This window comes from Hemicordylus capensis, chromosome 2, assembly GCF_027244095.1.
Source record: "Hemicordylus capensis ecotype Gifberg chromosome 2, rHemCap1.1.pri, whole genome shotgun sequence".
Classification (NCBI taxonomy): Eukaryota; Metazoa; Chordata; class Lepidosauria; order Squamata; family Cordylidae; genus Hemicordylus; species Hemicordylus capensis.
Genome location: NC_069658.1, coordinates 257,538,574 through 257,560,713, shown reverse-complemented (window position 1 = coordinate 257,560,713; position 22,140 = coordinate 257,538,574). Strand labels below are relative to the sequence as shown.

At 45.6% G+C, this 22,140-nt stretch overlaps 1 protein-coding gene across 1 annotated transcript in view; it reads right to left on the bottom strand.

Annotated features, from left to right (window-relative positions):
- LOC128347348 (sperm acrosome membrane-associated protein 4-like) overlaps positions 1-20,778 on the bottom strand; it is a 38,753-nt gene extending 17,975 nt beyond the window's left edge. The window contains exon 1 of the mRNA XM_053301837.1: positions 20,600-20,778. Coding sequence (XP_053157812.1) covers positions 20,600-20,651 — 52 coding nt within the window. The 5' untranslated portion in view covers positions 20,652-20,778. The remainder of the gene's footprint in view (positions 1-20,599) is intronic.
- Positions 20,779-22,140: the final 1,362 nt, after the last annotated feature.

The window sequence follows — 22,140 nt, the reverse complement described above, 5'->3', positions numbered from 1 at the left end:
GCAGGGAGGAACGCTGCCGCCCCAAAAACTTTTACAAAAACTACAGCGCCGGAGGGGGAAGAGCGGTGGGGGGGGGTTAAGTACTACCCCCCCGCCCTTAAAGCTACAACCCCCCTCCGTGCTGAGCCGCCGGACCAGTTCGGAACCAGACCGGTTCGGAGGCCTCCAGCATGGCCTCCGAACCGGTTCGGGCACACTCCTATCCAGAAGCAGGACTGTCAACTCTGACTCCAGCCTCCAGAGGGATTGTCCTCCAATATTGTTCATAATATTAAGCCCATTATATTAACATCTCCATGACTCTTTCAATAGTCACCTGGACAATGAGGCCAATTCCTGGGAGGTTGGCAACCCCACCCCCAAATAAGGATCAGGAGAGCTATTCCCAAGCACTCCCCTCTTGCATTTGAGTCTCTGTCTCAGACGAGTGAGCTGGTCACATAGCAGGGCTATTCTGGCTATCTCCTGGGAAATGTGGGAATTGCATCCAGGGCTCTTGCTTTCTTAATGAAGGAAAACTGACAACCAGACAAGAAAGGTACTTCGACAAAGTACTTGATACTTTGACAAAGGGGAGTCAGAATAGACCAGCATGCCCCATCAGCATGATCCCATAAATGGGGTCAATTAATTGAATTGGTACTCCCAGAGCCACACCTTCTTCATGTCCTTACCAGGAAGCACCACCACCCAGCTCCTGCAAACCCTCAGTACTGTACAGAATATTCAATGGATAAAACATGTTTTGGTTTAACATGACATGTTAAGGGCTTTCCACTTTCACTCATGCTCCAAAATGCCAGGACATGACGTATTTGAAGGCCTCAGCCTTAACAGATACAATTTTTAGACCAGTGGTTCCCAACCTGGGGTCCTCAGATGTTGCTGAACTACAACTCCCATCATCCCCAACCACAATAAATTATAGCTGGGTCTGATGGAGTTGTAGTTCAGCAACATCTGGAGGCCCCCAGGTTGGAGACCACTGGTTTTTAGACAATATAGATATGCTATGGGATTGTGTTTGGTTCCGGCTTCAGCACTACTTTAAAGCTAGATGGCTGACAGTGGCAGAATGGTGGCCCTAACTCTGAGATGTGGCTGTGGCCATCCTGCACTGAGCAGGGGGATGGATTAGATCAGGCCTGCTCAACTTAGGCCCCCCAGATGTTTTTGGTCTACACCTCCCATAATCCCCAGCCACAGTAGCCAATAGCCAAGGATTATGGGAGTTGTAGGCCAACATCTGCAGGAGGGCCGAAGTTGAGCAGGCCTGGATTAGATGACCTTCAGGGTCATGTCCAACTCCAGCATTCTATGTGGATGGTGTTGGTTGCCAGTTGGATACTTGATGAAATGCAATACTGGCTTCAGACACTCTCTCTCTCTCTCTCTCTCTCTCTCTCTCTCTCTCTCTCTCTGTGTGTGTGTGTGTGTGTGTGTGTGTTTCAGTGAAGAGACACATCTGGGACTTAAGTCTACCATTCTACCAGCCATCTAGCTCTAAGATAATGGTGAAGCTGAAACTAACCACAGCATACCTCATTTCAAGCCACAGACAGTAATGATGTAAGGCAATACATGCTCCATTGAGTTCAGTACTTAAAAAGAAATACCTAGTTATTCTTCTAGTACCTAGCAATCAGGGCTATGCTGCAAAAAGTCTGAAGCCAAATAATCCTTTGGAAGCACACAAAGGAGGCTGCTTCCAGTGCAGTGCAGTCTTTTAGGGGTGTGCACAAACCCCAAAACACAGTTGGTTCGAATTCAAATTGAATTTAAACTGAACTGCCAAACTGGTTCGGTCACACCGACTGGCTGGTCCATTTAGCCAAACTGGTTTGGAAGTTCAAGCGGCAATACTTGTAAAGGGGAATCCAGTGAGGATTCCCTTTTACAAATGAAGGGGTCGGGGAATCCACCAAAGGGCGATGGGGGAGCAGTGAAAAAGGTAGTCTAAGGTTCTTATCAGCTGACCTGGCCTGGTGCAGCTGCTGGCACCACTGCTCACGACACCCTAGGGCAGCCCAATCGCCCCCACATCCATCTTTAAGTAGGCTGCCTTTGCAGTGGCAGTGCAGTTCTGGCCTCCGCGGAAGCTGGAACTGCACCACTGCCATGTGGGTGACCGGCTTAAAGATGGATGCGGCGGCAACTGGGCTGAACTAGGGGGCATCGAGCAGTGGCGCCAGCAGCTGGATGGTAAGAACCTTATATTACCTTTCTTGCCGCTCCCCCTGTGCAGCTGCTTTTCTATGTTGAACTGGTCCGCTTGAATTGGGCTTGTTTCAGTTTGACTGTGGATTGAACCACCCTTGGTTCGGTTTGTGATCGAACCACTGAACCAGCCCAGTTCAATGCGAATTGGCTCGACATTGAGTGGTTCATGCATACCCTTACTGTCTTTGTGCAGTACTGAGTGTTTCTGGTGTGGAGTAGGGATGTGCATGAAACCACGGAGGTGTGGTCCGGCACTGGGGGGAGTGTGGCTTTAAGGGCAGGGGGGTAGTACTTACCCCCCCCCGCCGCTCTTCCCCCTCCGGCGCTGGACTTTTCTAAAACATTTTGGGGGCGGAAGAGTTCCTCCCTGCCGCCCCTGCCCCCGTCGTTGTCTTCCAAGTTGAGAAGCAGTAAAAGCTGGTGCCACGCATGCGCACGGCAGCGACGCGGAAGACAACTATGGGGGCAGGAGCGGTAGGGAGGAACTCTGCTGCACCAAAAACATTTTAGAAAAGTCCAGCGCCGGAGGGGGAAGAGCGGCAGGGGTTTTTTTTAAGTACTACCTCCCTGCCCTTAAAGCCACATTCCCCCCTCCCCCACCGAACCGGCCGAATTCCAGACCGGTCCAGAGGACTTTTGCATGGCCCCGGACCGGTCCATGCACACCCCTGGTGTGGAGGTGTGCACAGGAAGTACTGGGAAGTGTAGTCTGTTCCAGCACTTCTCTCCATAGAGCTTTATGGGGAAAGGACTATACCTCCCAACACTCTTTGCATGCCTTTCCATCTATCTCTGGGGCAGTATGGGACTCTGCTTCCCATAAATGAGGTCCTGTCCTGCGTTGGAAGTGCACAGTACTGAGCAGACGTGACTGCACTGGGAGTGGCTGCCTCTTCATGGTTCCAGTAGGGTACTGCACATTATTCAGTTCCAGATGTTCCAAAGCATGGCCCTCCTAACAACACCTCTGCTCTGTTAGGTTAGAGAGAGAGGGGGAGGGAGATTTTCCCAAGGTGACCCAACAAGCTTTATAGTTCACTAGAGATTTTCAACAAATTTTTTGAAATCTAACCCTAGCACTCCAATTCCCCCTTTCACAAGAATACAAACCAATACAGTCCCCAGAACTCCTAAGGGGAATCTTTTAAAGATGAAAAGATATAACAAACTGAGCAATGACCTCCTCCTGTCACTACAGCCAATCAAATGGTTCAGCACACAGTGACCCCACCTTCTTTATAGCATAAACATACCACACAATGTATAATTATAATAAATTCCCTCTCATTGTCTAAATTCCAAGCCAGGTGTCAAACTAACAGAGGAAGGTGAAATAAAAGGGCAACCCCCTCATCCCTATCTCGCAAGAGTGGGACTCCTAAGCATCCTGTAGATCAGGCCTGATCCTTGTTGCAGCTACTTGATAAGGCAAATTCACTGAAGGAAGAGCAGATGCTGCTCAGAATGTGTGAGACTGTCTCTATGCTGCTTATAGGAAATAATAAAATAAAAATGTTATCAACGAAGAACCCCAAGAGCCAGGTCTGGCCAACTGCATCTGCTTCCTTACTCTCTGGAATTGATACAACAGACCTTGTAAGTAAAAATGGCCGCAGCACTAAGAACTTTGCTTCCCAAAATGGGTGTGTTTGAAAGAAACCTGACAAGAAGCTACCCAATTCAATTTTTTGATGAGCCATTTTTCAAAGAACCATAGCTCAGCTATTATTCATCTTTTTCAACTGAAATTTCATGAGGATAATCTTCAAAGGGACCTGCCCGAATGCAGGACACTTCAAATCAATCTGAACATTTCTTCAGAAAATATAAGCTGAACAAGGTAATGCACCCCTGCAGCCTGTTTAAAATTGTAGATGTGATCTGTCTCACACATCTTTAACAATGGAATGCTGAAACTATAATAGATGTATATAGTATTCAGACATGATGCTGTACATGTGTTCAACTACCTCACAGGGTTGTTGTGAGGATGAACATACACTGCTCTGGGCTCCTTGGGAGGAAGCATGGGATATAAATGTTAAGATAAAAGAGTACATGTTTTTGTGTGAAAGACTGTAATGCATTTATTTTACAGGTGAACCTGGGGACAGGCCTCCTCAAATGCAGGGTATAGCTAGGAAGTGTACTGCTACACATGCATTGAACATAGTGTGGAATAACTGTACAGGTGGCCCTTGTTACCTGTGATCCCAATACCCATAGTTTTGCATATCTGTGGTTGGCCAATGGAGACCTGACCTTATTATATACAGTTTTTAAAAGGGTTAAAATCTGCCTATCTGCAATTCCTAGGTGACCAGAAATAACCTACAAGGGCATTTCCAGCCACCATTTTGCTGAAAGGAGCCATTTTGTGGCTCTTTTGTAAAAAAGAAAAAAGAAAAAAAGAACCCCAACAACAGCTTTTTTCACACAACGCATAATCAACTTGTGGAATTATCTGCCACAAGATGTGGTGACAGCCAACAACCTGGATGGCTTTAAGAAGGGCTTGGATAACTTCATGGAGGAGAGGTCTATCAACGGCTACTAGTCGGAGGGCCACCTCCAGCCTCAGGCTGGATGCCTCTGAGTACCAGTTGCAGGGGAGTAACAGCAGGAGAGAGGGCATGCCCTCAACCTCTGCTGTAGGCTCCCAGTGGCATCTGGTCGGCCACTGTGTGAAACAGGATGCCTGACTAGATGGGCCTTGGGCCTGATCCAGCAGGGCTGTTCTTATGTTCTAACCAAACACACACACACACCCAATTTTGTGTGTGTGGAAAATCACCAAAATTGGGGTGGGGTGGGGTTATTGTGGGACAGCTGGAGAGCCACAGAGCATGGTATGGCACTTTATTTCTCTTACTTTTAGCTGGTTTTTTAGCCTCCAGGAACCTAATGCCCCATTTCCCATTGCCTCAAGGTTTCATTATCCATAGTTCCATTATCCACGATTGTAGCCAAGAATGGCACCCCCACAGATAATGAAGACCACCCGTACATGCTTATTGATCTATACATGTCTACACTGTACACAGATTGTAAGTGCATTGAGCATAGCATGCAGGGGCATATCTAGGGTGGGGCAGGCAGGGTAGGTGCCCCGGGCGCCACTTGAAGGAGGAGGGAGAGGAACCTTTGCAGATCCCACCCATGAAGGGGCTACAGGTAATTTTTAAATTTTTTTTAAAATATAAGTCACTGTACACATATTCAGTTTGTCACTATGTACAGAGAATCAGGGCTTGTGAATACTGAGCTGAAGCTTATGAGCTAGGATTGTATTCATTTGCTCTTATTTTGCTTCTTGTGATAAGTGATTTAAATGTGATGTCTTAATAATATGGCTATTAATGGTGAGTTTGTCTTTGAATCAGTGTGGAATCCTTAGTATTAAGGCCTACTGGGAGTTTCTTGCTCTCTTTCTCTCATTTTAACTGTCTTTCTTAAAGACTAGAATATATTCCAAGCAGTGACACAGTTTACTGTGCATATACTTTAATTATTTCCAGAGTATCTGGGAAAAGTCAAATTCTCCATTTATTTTTAAAACTTATGTAATAGTGATGCTAGTAGATGCATAGTAGAGAATTAGACAGGCACTTCTGTTTAGTTTTCCAAGTACACCTCCACATAGTATTTGGGTATTTCAGGAGCCCCAGTATACTGAAATTTGTAGTTTCCCAGCATTTTTTGGTCTGGCTACGTCCACTGCTAAATAGTTTTTTGAAATATGAAAAGATTAACGAGCTTGACTTGTATTTTTCAGCAGATATTATGGTAAAGTTATCTGAAAGATGGGTGTTAGGGGACGGGGGCGCAAGTTCAGTGCTTGCCCTAGGCGCTATTTTCCCTAGATACGCCTCTGATAGCATGACTCCCTGGCCATTCCAAGATGGCAATTTTACTCTGCTGCACCATGAGAAGGGCAGGTATGCATTCAGACATTGGGCAGATTTATATTGTAGTCTGTGCAAGATATTGGGGAACACTCCATACATGAATCAGTTTCCCCCCTGCGCATTGGAGCCTAGCCCACATTATCTCCATCCTAAAAAGTCCCACTTTTTACAATGACTTTCTGGGATACTTCGATATATCGAATATACATCGATGTTTCTTCTGAGATGTGTGGAGGGGCCATGCTGATACAGCACCTTTTCTTAAAGCCTTGCTTTTTTTATTTAGAAAAATTGCTTGATGATCTTGTGGGACAATATTCACAGGCACTAAGTTTTATTTTCCTCTTTTAATAAAACGTATCTCTTTTTTTTCCCTTTTGAAAAGTCTCCTGACTCGGTTTGATTCCCAGTGGTACTTTATGGTGAACATAAGAACATAAGTAGGCTTTACTTAAAGCCTCACTTTTTTATTTTCTAAAAAACCCCACACCATTTGCTTGGTCATCTTGCAGAACACCACATGGGGTGAGTGCATACGATGTCCCACAAGATCACCAAGCAAATGTTAAACACTTTTTTTAAAAAAAGCAAAAAACCCAAGGCTTTATGAAAAGCCTTCTTATGTCCTTATGTTCACCATAAAGTACCACTGGGAGTGGTACACCCTACACAGACTTGAACGGCGCACAGAAAAAAATGGGAAAGGACCGACAGGAACCCTATTAAAGCAGCTGTATGTAAGTGGCCCCCAGGTCTCTTCGAATTATCTTTATTGCACTTATATGTGGCTAATATATTACCTCATAACTTGTTCTACTTTACCCCACTTAATTCCATGGTTAAGCCCACCATCTGGGGAAACATCTTTTAACAACTCTGGAAATTCCCATTCAGAAACTCTCTTGCGTATTATGCCTGTTGTAACCCTCATAACAGATCACTTTGTAATGTATAGATATTCTTTTCTATAGGACATTCATTAACAATGTCATGTATGGACATACCCTAAGAAAATGCACAGTGCTGTGAGGGCACAGCAAGGCTTAGAACTGCTGTGTGAACTGCGGAGGTCTCTCTGCAGATTAAAGCTGTATGTTGCCTCATTCCTGTTGCCTATATTAATGGACCGAGGAACATTACAGGGAGTGGAGGGTTAGGGTTTTCTGCTTCAAATGGTCCCCTCTTCAGCAAGAAATTCCCCGCATGATTCCCATGTGGGTTCCAGGCGCATGGCTGTGAGGGCAGCAAACCTGCATCTGCAACTGCTCAGAGGGAAGAACAGCTAAAGGGGATTTGGAGGGAGCCAGGAGGTGGCAGCATATTTAGAAATAGCTACTGACGGGTGCAGACAGAGGAAAAACTTCAGAGCAACTCCTCAGTTTGTTTTTTTTGGGGGGGAGAGAAATCTATATTTTGAGGATTTAAAATATGGGTTATAAGGTTTGACAGGGTAATAATAAATAAAATGAGCATGGAAATCAGCACCTCCATGAGTAGCCTGGAGCCCCTAGGACACAGCATCCATCTTCAGACAATTCTTGAAAGCAACCCTGGACATCTGAATGCCTTCATATTGTGAAAAATATGGGGGGAGGGGGAATTTCCAGGAATAGCTTCAGTCACAATTGGCAATCCTGTGTGGTGAGAAGAGACAGAGATTTGTTTTTCTCCCTCCCTCGCAACACTAGAACCAGGGGTCATCCCATGAAACTGAAGGCCAGGAGATTTATGACGGACAAAAGGAAGCACTTTCCCCAGTGCACAATGAATCTATGGAATTCTCTGCCATGGGATGTGGTGATGGCCACCAGCTTGGATGGCTTTAAAAGGGGCTTGGACAGATTAATGGAGGGCAGGTCAATCAATGGCTATTAGTCTGAGGGCTATAAGCCACCTCCAGCCTCAGAGGCAGGATGCCTCTGAGTACCAGTTGCAGGGAAGCAACAGCAGGAGAGAAGGCATGCCCTCAGCTCTTGCCTGTGGGCTTCCCAGAGGCATCAGGTGGGCCACTGTAAAAAACAAGATGCTGGACTAGATAGGCCTTGTGCAAGGCAGTTTGTATGCTTCCCATCCATCCTCTCATCCCCCACCCCAGTTGTTCTTTCAAACAAAGCAGGGGGGCATTGCAGACTGCAGTTTCAAATGTCTATGTGGAACAAGTAGTTTAACCTTACGATGAGCCCATCTGGATTAGAAAAGAAGTCCATCTAGTCAAGCATCCTGACCTAAATTAGACCCCTTGGCTTCCAAATCACTGGAGTCACAGAAGTCACTGGCCAGCCAGAGGCTTCTGGGGAACTCACACTCAGGATGCCAAGGCAATCCCCACCCCCATTATTTTGTTTCCACTACCTGGTTTTCAAAGCTATATTGCTTCTGCCCATAGTTCTATTGAGCTATCATTACATATTCGTATTTTATTAAAAATATATATTAACTGCCTTTATTAAAGTGTCTTTTGGGGGAGTATAATGCATCACTTTATGCTCCATAGTGCTCCAAGGACTGTACAGCACCCTCAAACGGCAACCAACATATCAGATGAAAACATCAACAATATACCATTCATATGCAGCAGGCAACAGGAAACCACACAAGGCAGCCACCAAACAACTAAAAATTAAACCATGATATGAAATATTTTTTTTCCTGCTGTAGGACACAAAGCACACTGAAGACCATGTGTAGACTGGTGTGGCAGTGCAGATGGTTGTGTGGGTGTTTTTACTTACCCCACACCAAAATTTCCTGTATGTGGCTTGCTGTTAAATATCCTACTACTAATAACTGTATTTGGAGGAGTTTCCAAACCACTAGATACCAAAAATTTAATTGAAAACATATCATTAAACATCCAAGCCATATTAAAGGTTTACAGCCCCGCCCCCGTCATCCTGTCTGCTCTGCAACCCCTTAGGGAGGCCTCATTTTCCTCCTAATGTTGCTCTTGTGCCTTTAAAAGTTGTGTGACAGGCATAAGGTCAGCTGGAGCTTTCCCAGACAGCAGGTTTACTGCGAGGCTTTACTGTGAGTTCAAATCTGCCCTAAGAAACCGATGCAAAAAGTGGGTTGTTTTAAAAAAAATAAAAAAATCCTGGACATAAATCAAACTATGTCCTAATGCACAAAAGAAAAACTCGAATTGTGTGTGAGATGCTCCCCAATATCTCGCACGGACTTTGGTGTGAATCTGGCTGATGTGTGAATGCACACCCTCCACTCTGAGTTAAAAGCCCCATTTGGAAATGCTCCAGGTGAAGCTCTCCCCATCACTGCATTTCACGACAGGGAAATCATCTCTTGAAGACTATCCAGCTGTTAAAGGCACACAGTCTCTCTCTGCCCTAAAGGTGGCAAGACTTTCTTTGATAGGATGGGGTTTGCATGTAGTCTTTTAGCATAAGGGCAACAGAAGACAAGACATCTGGCTTCTCTGGGAAGGGGGTAGTGTTTCGAAAATTCAAGTGTGGGGGTTGCGAGCTCTCCTCATTACTATTGCTAACCAATCAGAAAAATAAACTTTCTTGACCTGTGCTTTTGATTCTTGAGAGCAGTTTTACGTGTGCAGACGTTAGCAAGTGATAACGTTTCTACATAAACCTGCTGTGAAAGGCACAACCACAAGGCAGGGTGGAAAGCTGGCACCCTACTTCTCAGGGATGTGCTATGGACTAGAGTTGTCCCCTGGCCTGCTCCTGCCCTTGTGACAGAGGTTCCATCTGCAGAAACCAGCAGATGGAGCTTTTAATGGCATGGAGCTAACAGAACTGTCTGCTACAAACCACAGCTTGTTGTCCGAGGGACAGATATAGGGGCTACGTCAAAGGTTGGCAGTCCTGTTGAGCTTGGTTTGATGAAGGCCATTCTGAAAGGAACTGAGAATTGTCTCTCTGCAGGAGGAGGGCAGGACGGGCGGGACAGTCAGGAAAGCTGGCATAGCATACTTGCTAAATGTGAGCCCTGAGCCAGGAGTCAGACATCCAGGGGCGTAGTGAGAGGAGAGTGGGCCCATGTTCATGACATGGGTGGCTTCCCCATGGTGCCCCCCCGTGGCAGTGTGCATGCTCACATGCATGTGCACCCCACTTACACAGCTCTACCCATCCACTTTCCATCAGCCAGGCTCCTGGCTGATGGGGCAGAGCCTGGCCAGCCACCAAAGGAGGCGGCTGGTGGTAGTCATGGACCACATGCACACCCTCCTTCCATTGGCTGGGAGCCCAGCTAATAGAAGGAGGAGGGGCAGAGCTGGGCCAGCCACCAAAGGACGAAACTGGCAACGGCAGGAGCCTTCCAGACACTCCACAGCTCCTTGATGCAGGGTACGGCAGGTTCTTTTAGCCCACGTGCTCTATTACAGCTCCGCCTCTGTGGATTTCCACAGTTATATTTTTCCTCTGCTATGGACTTGCCTACCGTCAGCAAGCTGCCGGCCTCTCCACTCCTGAACAAACTGAACTGCTCTCCCCTTGCCACCTTGCTGCTGCCTCAGTGTAGGGAGAAAATAAAAGCCCACGGGATGAAAATGAGGGCAAAAGGGGCAAAGAAAAAGAAAGAAAGAAAGAAAGAAAGAAAGAAAGAAAGAAAGAAAGAAAGAAAAACTCTTGAAGTGCCAGAGTACACCTAGACTCGCCATATTAAGCAACTACTTTCTTAATAGAAAGTCATTCTTTCTGACTTCCTTTCACATCATTTATTTTGTGGTGTTATATCTAAAGACTGCTTGCTTTTCATCTTTTATCCCTACACATTATCGGGGGGGGACATTAAATAATAATAATAATAATAATAATAATAATAATAATAATAATAATAATAATTCAATTTCTATACCGCCCTTCCAAAAATGGCTCAGGGTGGTTTACAAAGAGAAATAACAAATAAGATGGCTCCCTGTCCCCAAAGGGCTCACATTCTAAAAAGAAACATAAGACACACACTAGCAACAGTCACTGGAAGTACTGTGCTGGGGGTGGATAGGGCCAGTTACTCTCCCCCTGCTAAATAAAGAGAATCACCTCGGTAAAAAGCGCCTCTTTGCCCAGTTAGCAGGGGTTAAAAACAAGCAAACAAAACAAATCAAAAGTTACATATTTGCTAGCATATATTTGGTTGTGGTAAGGAAGGAAGGTTTTAGAAAAAAATTTATGAAATACAAATAAAATAATTTCATTCAGGAGGGAATGAGAAGTAGTGGAGAGAAATTTTTTCCATGCATCTGAGTCATAGTAACTCAAGAAACCACACCCTACTTGAATTTTTGAAGGGGAAAAAATGGAACAGGAGCTTTCCCACACAGGACTTCCAGTTCTCATGGAGGAGAGGTCTATCAACAGCTACTAGTCGGGGGGGGGGGGGGCGGCGGCGGCTATGGGCCACCTCAGAGGCATAACTAGGGAAAACGGCGCCTAGGGCAAGCACTGAAATTGCGCCCCCCCGGCACCCCCTGTCCAAATATCTGACACGCATCTTTCAGAAAACTTGTCTTTTACCATAATATTCGCTCCAAAATACAAAAAACAAAATTACAAAAATACAAGTCAAGCTCCACTGAGCTCACTAATCCTGACTAACTATTTAACCAGGAAGGATCCTTGCAGTGGTGAAGATGGTAGAATACAGGCGGGGGTTACCATTACCATCTCCCACGCAATATGAAGTGATGCCTTTCAGCACCTTCCTATGTCACTGCTGCCTGATATAGGTGTTTCCCATAGTTTGGGAACCATCCTAGCGGGGATTCGAACTGCACCGGCAACCTCTGGCTTTCTAAGTCAAGTCATTTCCCCGCTGCGCCCTTAGGTGGCTGCACTGCAACCAAAAGGCTCTTCTACGTGTATGAACAAGAAGAATTTGTACAACTGTGGATACTAATCACAATACTGAAAATGCCAAAAAGATTCTGGCATCAAACTAGGCCTATCACTGTCATTTTGTATTAATGAAGCCAGAGATTTTAAACCTGAACATTGTGAACCAGTGGCTTGAATGATCTTTAACACAACTTATTTGGGAGAACTCTAAACTCCCAAGGGTAAAACAATGGGAGAATATGCTGTTTTTTATTATTCAGTCATGGCAAAATCAACAATTACACAAGTCCTAAAAACCAAATGTAAAACAGGCACTTATTTATTATTTATTCATAACTGACACTCAATTTGTAAACTGCCCAGAGAGTTGTTTTGGGCAGTACAAATAAGAATTAATATCCAGCATTAAATCTGCAGACGTTTAGATGTCTGTGATTAATTGCACATTAATGTAATTACTCATATATGCATGCATGTATGTTTAGTTTCCTAAAAGTAATTTGAAAAAGAGAATTGTCTAATTTGAATCATGCCAACTTGCCATCAGTGTTTTAAACTGCTGCTAGACAGGCAGAAACCCAACTAGGTGATTTTATTCAAATAAAATGAATTCTTTTTACATCTTCGTTTTCTTACAGTTTCATTTACTAAGCTGTAACTTATACAAACAACTATGAATTACTGATTGTTAAGATGAATGCATTTTTGTTATTTATTAACAGCATGTTTTTCAAGTTCAGTTTTAAAATATTTATTTTTGTTTCAATATAATACAACAGTAGCTCATCATTAGAATACTCTTGTGATTTTATTTGCCAATCAGATCAATTACACATCTCTGCGTTTTAGCCTTTGCTCTCTCGTGGGGTGGCGGGCCATAGATCATCTATGAGTAAGAGGTACAATGACTGTATACACAGCAAGGGTGCTGCGGAACTTTTAAAGAGACAGGCAGCATTTCTGGCTTGGGACTAAGTTGGCAACTCAGTATATAATGACTCTGTGGCACACAGTAAGCGCTCTGGAGCAGGAAGAGTCTATGATAGATATCATAGATCGCCTCACGGCTTCCTCCACTCTGACTGAGCCGAGAGAAGGAGAAGGAGGTTAAGAACCTCTCTCTCGTCTTCTGTCTCTCCAGTCCTCCTCCTGCTGTGAGCGCCAGCCAGGGCGCCGCGCCAGCTAACCCACGCCCCGCGCATACCTCAGGACAAGCCAGGAAGGCTCTCTCTTCTCTCTCTCGCTCTGCCCCGCCGGCCGCCTCCGCCACGCCACTCCCTGAGACACCGAGCAGGCTTCCAGCTTCGGCACCTTTCGCGGCTGGCCTGGCTTGACTTGGGGGAGGGGGGCGCCATTGGGAGGAGGAGGAGAGGAGGAGGCCGCTATGGATGGCAGAGAGCTACCAGCAGGCGCAGGCGGCTCCCTCGGGCATCGCGAGAGCTTCCTTGCCGCTGCTGCCTGCCTGCACCAAGCCCAGAAATCTGCTCCCAGAGAGTCAGAGTCCGCCCGCATGGCGTCCCTCCTAGTCCCCCAGCCTAGCTCTCTCTCGCCACCCCAGCCAGCCCAGGGTGCGCCGCTAAGGCTAGGGGGAAGGCAGGCTCTCTGCCACCACCACCTCTTGCTGTCGGGGGTGGGGAGGTCACCCGCTGCCGGCCGCCACCCCCAGACAACCCCGCTGAGCCCCAAAACGAACAAGAGCCAGCCAGCACAGCTCAAGCAAGCCCACCGCGCCCACCCCCATCCATTTTCCTCAACCCTCCCCCCTCGTAAATTTAAAGAAAATAAAGTTTAAACACACACACACACAAGGCTCAGGCTAGGTGGAAAGGGTGGGATAGGGAGGTCACCCGCTTCCAGCCACCCCAAACAACCTCCCAGAAGCCAGTAAGCATGCTTGCCCCCACCCCACCTGTTTTCCTCAACCCTCCCCCTGACACCCCTGGGTAAATTTAAAGAAAATAAATGGTTTTTTAAAAAAACTAACTTCCCATTCAGCCAGGCCATGAGCAGCATCAGTACACCCGACATGAGGGCAGCACGCTGTGCTGCTCCTTGTCGTCCAGCAGTGCGGCGCATGCTCTCCGCTCCTCTGTTCGACACCAGGAGCCAATGGGAGAGCGCCCACCCAGCCCAGACAGATCTCGCTACTGGTGAGCCGTGAGGCATGCCAGGGTGGGGTGCCGCCGCTGGGACTAAAACCCCCAACTTTTTTCACTTTTTTTTGTGGTGCCGGGGGGCACGGGCGGAGAATGGCAGGCACTTTGCACTCCTGCACCAGGGAGGGGCGCCGGGACTCAATTTTTTAAAAAAAACACCTTTTTTATGGTGCTGGGGGCGTGGGCAGGGCATGGCAGGCACTTTGCGCTCCTGCGCCAGGGAGGGGGAGGGGCTCCGGGCACCGCCCAGACTAAAAACAAATTGGGGGGGGATTTTTTTTGGTGGTGCTGAGGGTGCAGGTGGGGCATGGCAGGCACATTGCACCCCCCTCAGCTGTGCCTAGGGCACATGCCCTGGCTGCCCCACCCTTGTTACACGTCTGAGTCTGACCCAAATGTCATTAGGTCTTTAATCAGGCAGAAGCTATGGTCTTCAGGTTCCTAACAACTCTGGAGTTCCTTGACAGCTTTTATCAGAGGTTACTCCATGAGAGGACTGGTAATGGTGGCCAGATTCCCCTGCAAGAGGCAGCTACTGAGGGATGTTGTATGTGTTCTAAGACATGGAGATCATTCACACAATCAAAAACTGTGTTCTAACTGGCCTTGGGAGCTGTGTGTGCTCCCAAGTTTTTGGTTGTGTGGGAGCAAGGTAAGAGGAAAAACTGGGTAAAAGTGATTGTGTGGAAGCAAGGTAGGAGGGAAACCTGGGTAGCTTTTCCTCCTACCTTGCTTCCACATAATCACTTCTACCCAGGTTTTCCTCCTACCTTGCTTCCACACAACCTAAAACTGGGAGCACACACAGCTCCCAAACCCAGTTAGAACACAGTTTTTGATTGTGTGAATGACCTCACGATCTCAATTTGTGAGGCCCTGCTTGACTAACTAGGTCTAAGAAGCCTGGCTAGCAACCATAGGAATGGTTGCTGTGCCTTAGAACATAGCCCAGAATCTTCAGGAGTGTTCAGAGATTCTGCAGCTACCATATAGAGAGTAGACAAATTAGTGCTGAAGAGATTAGGAGGTCTGAAATCCACTGGTCTGGTGGCTAGGCTCTTGCTCTAAAATGTCGCTTTTTCCTCTTCTTCTTGTGGTCAGCCAAGACTCTCTCTGACTCATGATCATCCATCCCCAGCTCTTAGAAAAGGATTTCCAAAACTGCTCTTATAAATACCCTTCTCACAGACATTGAAGAACAGTTGCATAACATTTGTTTTGTTCTTTCCTCAAAACTGGTCCTGTTTTGTTTTGCAGCCCAAACTTGTATTAATCATGTTTCCATGGACTAGTCTGAATATGCTCAATCAAAAAGCCATTGTTAAGGTGTGGCTCCCATAAGAAATATGGAAATTTCCCCCTTAAACTAACTCAACTGGAGCTTTCCCACACAGGGGCTTTACCCCAAATCTCCTCTGTGAGGCAGGCTGTGTATTCTCACTACAGAGGTCAGTTCGGTGTCTTTGGAAGCACCCCACACACAAATCGGGCTTTTCCTGCTGGATTTCAGCTCAACTTGGTTTATTTCCGAGGTTTTTAAATGCTGGTTTTCCAAATTTTCCGGGAAATCCAATGCAAAGCACTGACATCAGTCTTTACATTTACATGATAAGAGCAAGTCACACCTATGGAATGCAAAAACAAAGCTACCTAGCGGCCTTGCCTTCTACCCTGAAGCAAAGAGTTGAAAACTCCGTTTTCAGGCTTTTTGCTCTTTGAAAGTTTTTGGAGGGGGGATATCTGGGAGGAGGATTTGCAGTCCCTTGCGGAAACGAGCATTTCCTTGCATGCCCTCCAAGCTGGGATGGGGCTGCAAAAGCAGAGGCAATGCTGCAGGAGGGCTGACACATGCTGGGGACGTGTGTGTGTGTGTGTGTGTGTTGGGATCGTGGCGGGGTGGGAGGAATAGAAAGCCAAGGCTGATGGCTAACGGGCAGTCTGATTCACAAACCAATTAAGCAGAAGTGCATGTGTGTGTGTGTGTGTACTTCAACAGAGTCAGATCACAGAGGGTGCTTTAATTACTAAACCCTTGTGGGAGAGGGAGACATGGCATCCTGTCTCCTCTAGGAAGCCATTGACCACAAGGTAAACACAGAAGTGAGCTGTGTGTGAATCTACACAAAAGAAAACTTGCAGTAGGGAGGGGAGGGGCTGCATCCCTAATGCTGCGAGTTTCATTTGAAGTGGCTTTCCTCATCAGATACTCCGAGAACACAAGAACAGCCCTGCTGGATCAGGCCCAAGGCCCATCTAGTCCAGCATCCTGTTTCAGATGCCGCTGGAAGCCTACAGGCAGGAGTTGAGGGCGTGCCCTCTCTCCTGCTGTTACTCCCCTGCAACTGGGACTCAGAGGCATCCTGCTGCCTCTGAGGCTGGAGGTGGTGACTCAGTGGACTCAGGCCATGGATCTGTCACCACTTTTGCTGTCTACCCCACCAAGCACAGCATTAGCAGGCTGCTGGTGGTGGTGTGGCAGTGCCTTTGCCACTCCCAGTCTTCCTTCTGTGGTGGGGCTTGGGCAGGGCCTACTTGTACTGATGATTTTCTGTTGAAAACAGGCTCATAAATAAATAGAAGAAATTCAGAAGCCCTAGCTTTCCCTTCTTCTATTCAGACCCAAGGGTAAGTCTGCTTGTGCTTTCTTCTGAAGGAATCTGTGAGGGGTTTGGATTGTGTGGTCAAACATATCTTACTCTCCCAGAAAACACTTCTGAAGGATCAGGTAGACGCTAAGCTTATAGAAGTTTCTCTACTCCCCCTACTAGTCCAGGGGCTAGAATAAATCAACCCACAAACGGTAATCCAGAGTTCCGACATCTAGTTCCTTCTCTCTCTCTCTCTCTCTCTCTCTCACACACACACACACACACACACACCCGGCCCTACCTCTTCCTTAATTATCGATCAACATTCAATTAATTGCTATGAAGACAGACTTACCCACTATGTATCACTGCCTCCTACAACACAATGCTGGCCAGGCACTGAATGGAAGGAAGTCAGGGTCCTGACTTGAAGAGTCAGATTGCTTTCTTTACTCAAGCAGCATGGACATCTTTGTCTTCCCTTCACCTGGCCTTGGACATTGAGAAGTCTCTTTTATATAGCCTAAACTGCCCCAAAACATACAGGTGTGCTCTTCTGATTGGTCCAGAATTGCATCCTTTCACCCCCTCCCAGTCCAAGTACCCAAAACATCTTTCCAAGTCCAGGAATTGTTTTCTATCAGAGAAGACAGCCCGCACTTCATCTTGTTATCTGTTGAACACATATCTGGCCCAAAGTTACTTCCTCCCTGTTCTTCTTCCCCATTCAAATTTGAAGTTGCAGATTGTGCCAAAAACGATTTGTCAATTCAGTCCTTTTGTCTGCTGCATGTTCTTCTAATATTTGACCCATCCAGGCTCTCTTGTTCCTTATCTCTCCTTTAAAAATGGCCTTAACAGAAAGCTTCTTAATTTCAACTGCGACATGTGTGCTCTAGCATACAATATGCTGTAATATATCTCAAAGCAAATTATATACATAAGTTATGCCACGCCAGTATATAACATTTAAAGCATTTACTTCAGCAGCTTTCATTCTCTATGGAAACTCCCATTATATTAATATTTAATTCTCTTATCCTCAATTTGACACCACTGAAATTGGAATAAGGGAAGAAAATGAGAGATAAGTAACTTGGGGCCAGATATATGTCCAAAAGATAAGATCATGACATTTTGTGTGATGTCATGTAGAGATCTCATGATGTTTACATGACACAAGGGCTGTTTGTTGTATAAACATCTCTTTATGAAAACAACTTCTGGACTGGAAACATGTTCCACATTTGTTACTCTTTCAGGTACCACAGGGCTCAGCTATAAAAGAAATAGGCCATGCTAATGTAAAGTAAAAATATTGTCTGAGAATTTCCCCTGAGATTTGTTTCAGTTCTAGTGAATTTTCTTTGTCTTAAGGCAGTTGACCAAGGTGTGTGTGTGTGTTGTGTGTGTGTGTGTGAGAGAGAGAGAGAGAGCGAGAGCGAGAGAGAGAGCGTGAGTGAGCCTTTACAAGAATGAGACTTCTATATGTTTGGACATGCATTTTCTTATCTCAGCATCAAGGTTGTCCCAGCCCATCCCTGACTGGTGTCCATTTTGTCATTTTTTAAAACAACATTTCCCAGCAACTGCACAGCATTCCTTTGGTCTAATCAACCATGTACGGCCGCCACCCTCTTTAGAAATATGATTTTATCAGTTAATGTCCCCCATTCCATATCCTCCAAGGCAAACACTGCCTTCAAGTTGCTCATTCCTCTAAGGGCCTTGACATTCTTGTTACTCTTCACTCTCCACATTAAAGAGATTTGCAAGGTTTTAAAGCATGAGGTACTGCAACCAAGCATCAGGAAGACAGGAGGAGATTTTTTTTGCACAGGCAGAAATGTGGAGGCTTGGAGGGCAATCCCAATGGCAGTTGACTGGCTACTTAGTAAAATGGCACAAAATGGCCACTGGAATGCCTTGGTTCTTTGTGAGTAGCCACAGGACTACACTGGATTTCCAAATGGCCACTGGAATGCCCTATCACGCGAATAATTGGTTGCTTGCACAGTGGTTGCTAACCCGAAGGACCATTCTTAAATGGGGAAACAGAAAGAATTGCTTTTCTCAATGGCTGTTGAAATGTACTGAGATGGCTGAAGGGGTTGAACAGTGACCTCTACGATCACTCCATCACTTAATCTCCTTGGATGATGCTCAAGTTGGGTAGGTCCTCAAAACCAAGAACATTCACTGGAAATTTTTACAGCTAAAGAGTCTCGTGGCATCTTAATGAATCACAGATTTATTGTGGCAATGTGTGTGTATGTGTGTTTGTGAGTGTGTGTGTAGGCCAGAGTCCACATCATCTGATGAAATGGAATTTAGCACTCTTCTGCCATAATACATCATATTAGGGTTTCTTTAAAAAAAAACAACCAGCAGTAAAGAGGACAAGGAAGATATTGTACATATAGTCAAAGTTACTTTAAAAGAAATTCTTATGAACATATCTACATTACTCTTCAGAAGAGGTTATGTCAGATCAGTGGAAACAATGATTATGGGCTAACACTCTTGTTAGATGTATCATTCCAAAACAAAATCTGCTATCTTTAAGATGCCACAAGGTGTGGGTGTGTGAGAGAGGAGAGGAGTGTGTGTGAGAGGAGAGGAGAGCTGGTCTTGTGGTAGCAAGCAGGACTTGTCCCCTTAGCTAAGCAGGGTCTGCCCTGGTTGCATATGAATGGGAGACTTGATGTGTGAGCACTGCAAGAGATTCCCCTCAGGGGATGAAGCCGCTCTGGGAAGAGCAGAAGGTTTCAAGTTCCCTCTCTGGCTTCTCCAAGACAGGGCTGAGAGAGATTCCTGCCTGCAACCTTGGAGAAGCTGCTGCCAGTCTGTGTAGGCAATACTGAGCTAGATAGACCAATGGTCTGACTCAGTATATGGAAGCTCCCCATGTTCCTATGTCCTAACAAATGAACACAGCTATGCTTCTGGAAAGTTTTTGGGAGTAACCCTTCCCCGCAATGTTATTCTGAGAGGAAAATATAAAGTACAGCTGGGACTCTTGGGTTGCTTAAGAAAGGAGTGGAATGTTTAGGAAAGCATCTAGGAGAAGGCAGCATCAAGGCAGCTCTTTTGGACCTGAAAGAGGTTACTTCAAAGAGGTCCTGGGATGCAGGGTTTCCCATTTGTTTGGGGAGACAGGAGAGTAGTATAGAGCGCAAAGCACAGAAGGCTGGGAACAGGGCTCCCAGCTTCAGGGGGATGGCACCAAAAGCATTTCAAGCTTGCATAACAACATGAGAACCCTGCTGGATTAGGCCAGAGATCAATCAAGTCCAGTGTTCTGTTTGTAGTGGCTAACCAGATGGTTCTCAGAAGCCTACAAGCCCAGCAAAAAGGATATAATCCTCCCCTCCTGCTGCTCCCTCATCACCTGGTATTCAGAGTTATACTGCTTCTGAACATGGAGGTTCCACATAGCCATCATGACTAATAGCCAGTGATACACCGATCTCTACTGCATTATAGAGTTATTTTGAAATTTCTGTTCTATTACTAGGAGGCAGTTAACTTTTGGGGCAAGGTTACTCCCTCCAGTATCCAAAAGGGGGGCACATTCTTCATCACTTATGGAAATGCTTTTGCTAATAAAAACAAACAAAACCACCAAAACCACCAAACACTTCCTTTTCCTGTTAATATATATCTGAATTAATGAGACACAAGTTTTGGGCAGTATAGAAATACACACACACACATTTGTATTTCCTATTAATACATTGCTTAATTTGGCTGGCTAAATGAAAAATATTTCAGACTGAAAAGGCTCTGGAAACAAGCGATAATAAAATGAATACCCCCTATTTTTCTAGGAAATAGGAATTGCTCCAGATATTGTTCCTTTAATAATGCACAAGAAGAAATGTTAAAACATTTAAATTAAATTTATGTCTTACCAATACCGATGCAGGCAAGGATTGCAACACACAAAACCAGGAGCTTGCCCATGTTGTAGTTGTGCTGAAAGAACGGAATGATAATTCCAAGACGAGAAGTGATCCTGCTAGCTATGAGTGAGGGGTTTTATTTCATCTGTTCTATATATACATACGCACAGACACACCCCACTTGAGGCTAAAATAGCTGGTGTGGTCGGGGCGGGGGGCGGGGGGTTGGATCTGGTAGGCGTAAACAGCCAACTTCTGAGTGGCACATGATCCTCTGAGGCAGAAATAAACATCAGGTTTGAACAAAGAAAAAAGTGAGGAGAATTCAGGGCAAAATGAGTCATGATTCTTCCACTTCCTCTGCTTTCCTCTCTGTGTTGGATGCCAGGGTGGGAACCACTTGCTGGAAACCAGCAGTGAATAGCAGTGTGTAGAGTTGGAATAGGGAAATCAAATCTCCAAAGTGAAATTCAAAAGAGGATCCTAGGGTTCTCTCAAGAAGAAAGACTGGTGGATTTTTAGCCTATTTTCCAGTAGGCTTATGAGGTCACTCTGCATTCTGTATGTGTGTCTGTTCATGTATGTGGGTCCCTGCCCCCCAACTTTGCAACGCCTGGACCAATATGAACCAGATCGGATACAGTTTAAGGGACACATAGGGACACCCCAACAGCATAGTTTGTGATGATGTCATCCACCCCAATCCAAGTTGGCAGACGTGTAAACTTTTGAGGCACAAGTGGGTTAACTTGTGAACCACCTAATCGATTTGAACCAAATTTTCCCCACTTGAATGGGGAAATAGGAACATGTTGGCAGGCATGGGGATTAGGGTTGCCAACAATCCATTGCCTGAATGTGGGTCACAAGTGTGTTGGGGGGGTCTTGGGGGGTAATCGTTGAGGGGGCTCAACCCAGGAGTAATCAGAAGCCTGAGTAGCAAAAACAACAGCCCCATGATTTCACAAAGATTCTTGTTCACACAGACCATCCCACTTAGACACGGAGCAAGTGTTAGGTGAAAAATTAAGAGAACCCCCCAGGTTTCAACACACATGCATCCCCACTCCTCCTCCGTGAGCCAGCGTGGTGTAGTGGTTAGAGTGCTGGACTAGGACCGGGGAGACCTGAGTTCAAATCCCCATTCAGCCATAATACTAGCTGGGTGACTCTGGGCCAGTCACGCATCTCTCAGCCTAACCTACTTCACAGGGTTGTTGTGAGGAGAAACTCAAGTATGTAGTACACTGCTCTGGGCTCCTTGGAGAAAGAGTGGGATATAAATAGTAATAATAATAATAATAATACACCACGCTGGCTCAATCTGCTGACAAGAACTGCTGTGTGTGTGTGTGTGTGTGTGTGTGTGTGTGTACCACCATGGACAGTTATTTTATTTTAATTACTAGAAAAAGGTGCAAAAAACCAAGTTTACAAATGGGTATAAATATAATTACCATAACGCTTAATATATATATATATATGAAAATAGAATCTTCTCTTAATTATTCAGTCAAGAATTATAGTAGCTTTAAGAACATGCTGTACTA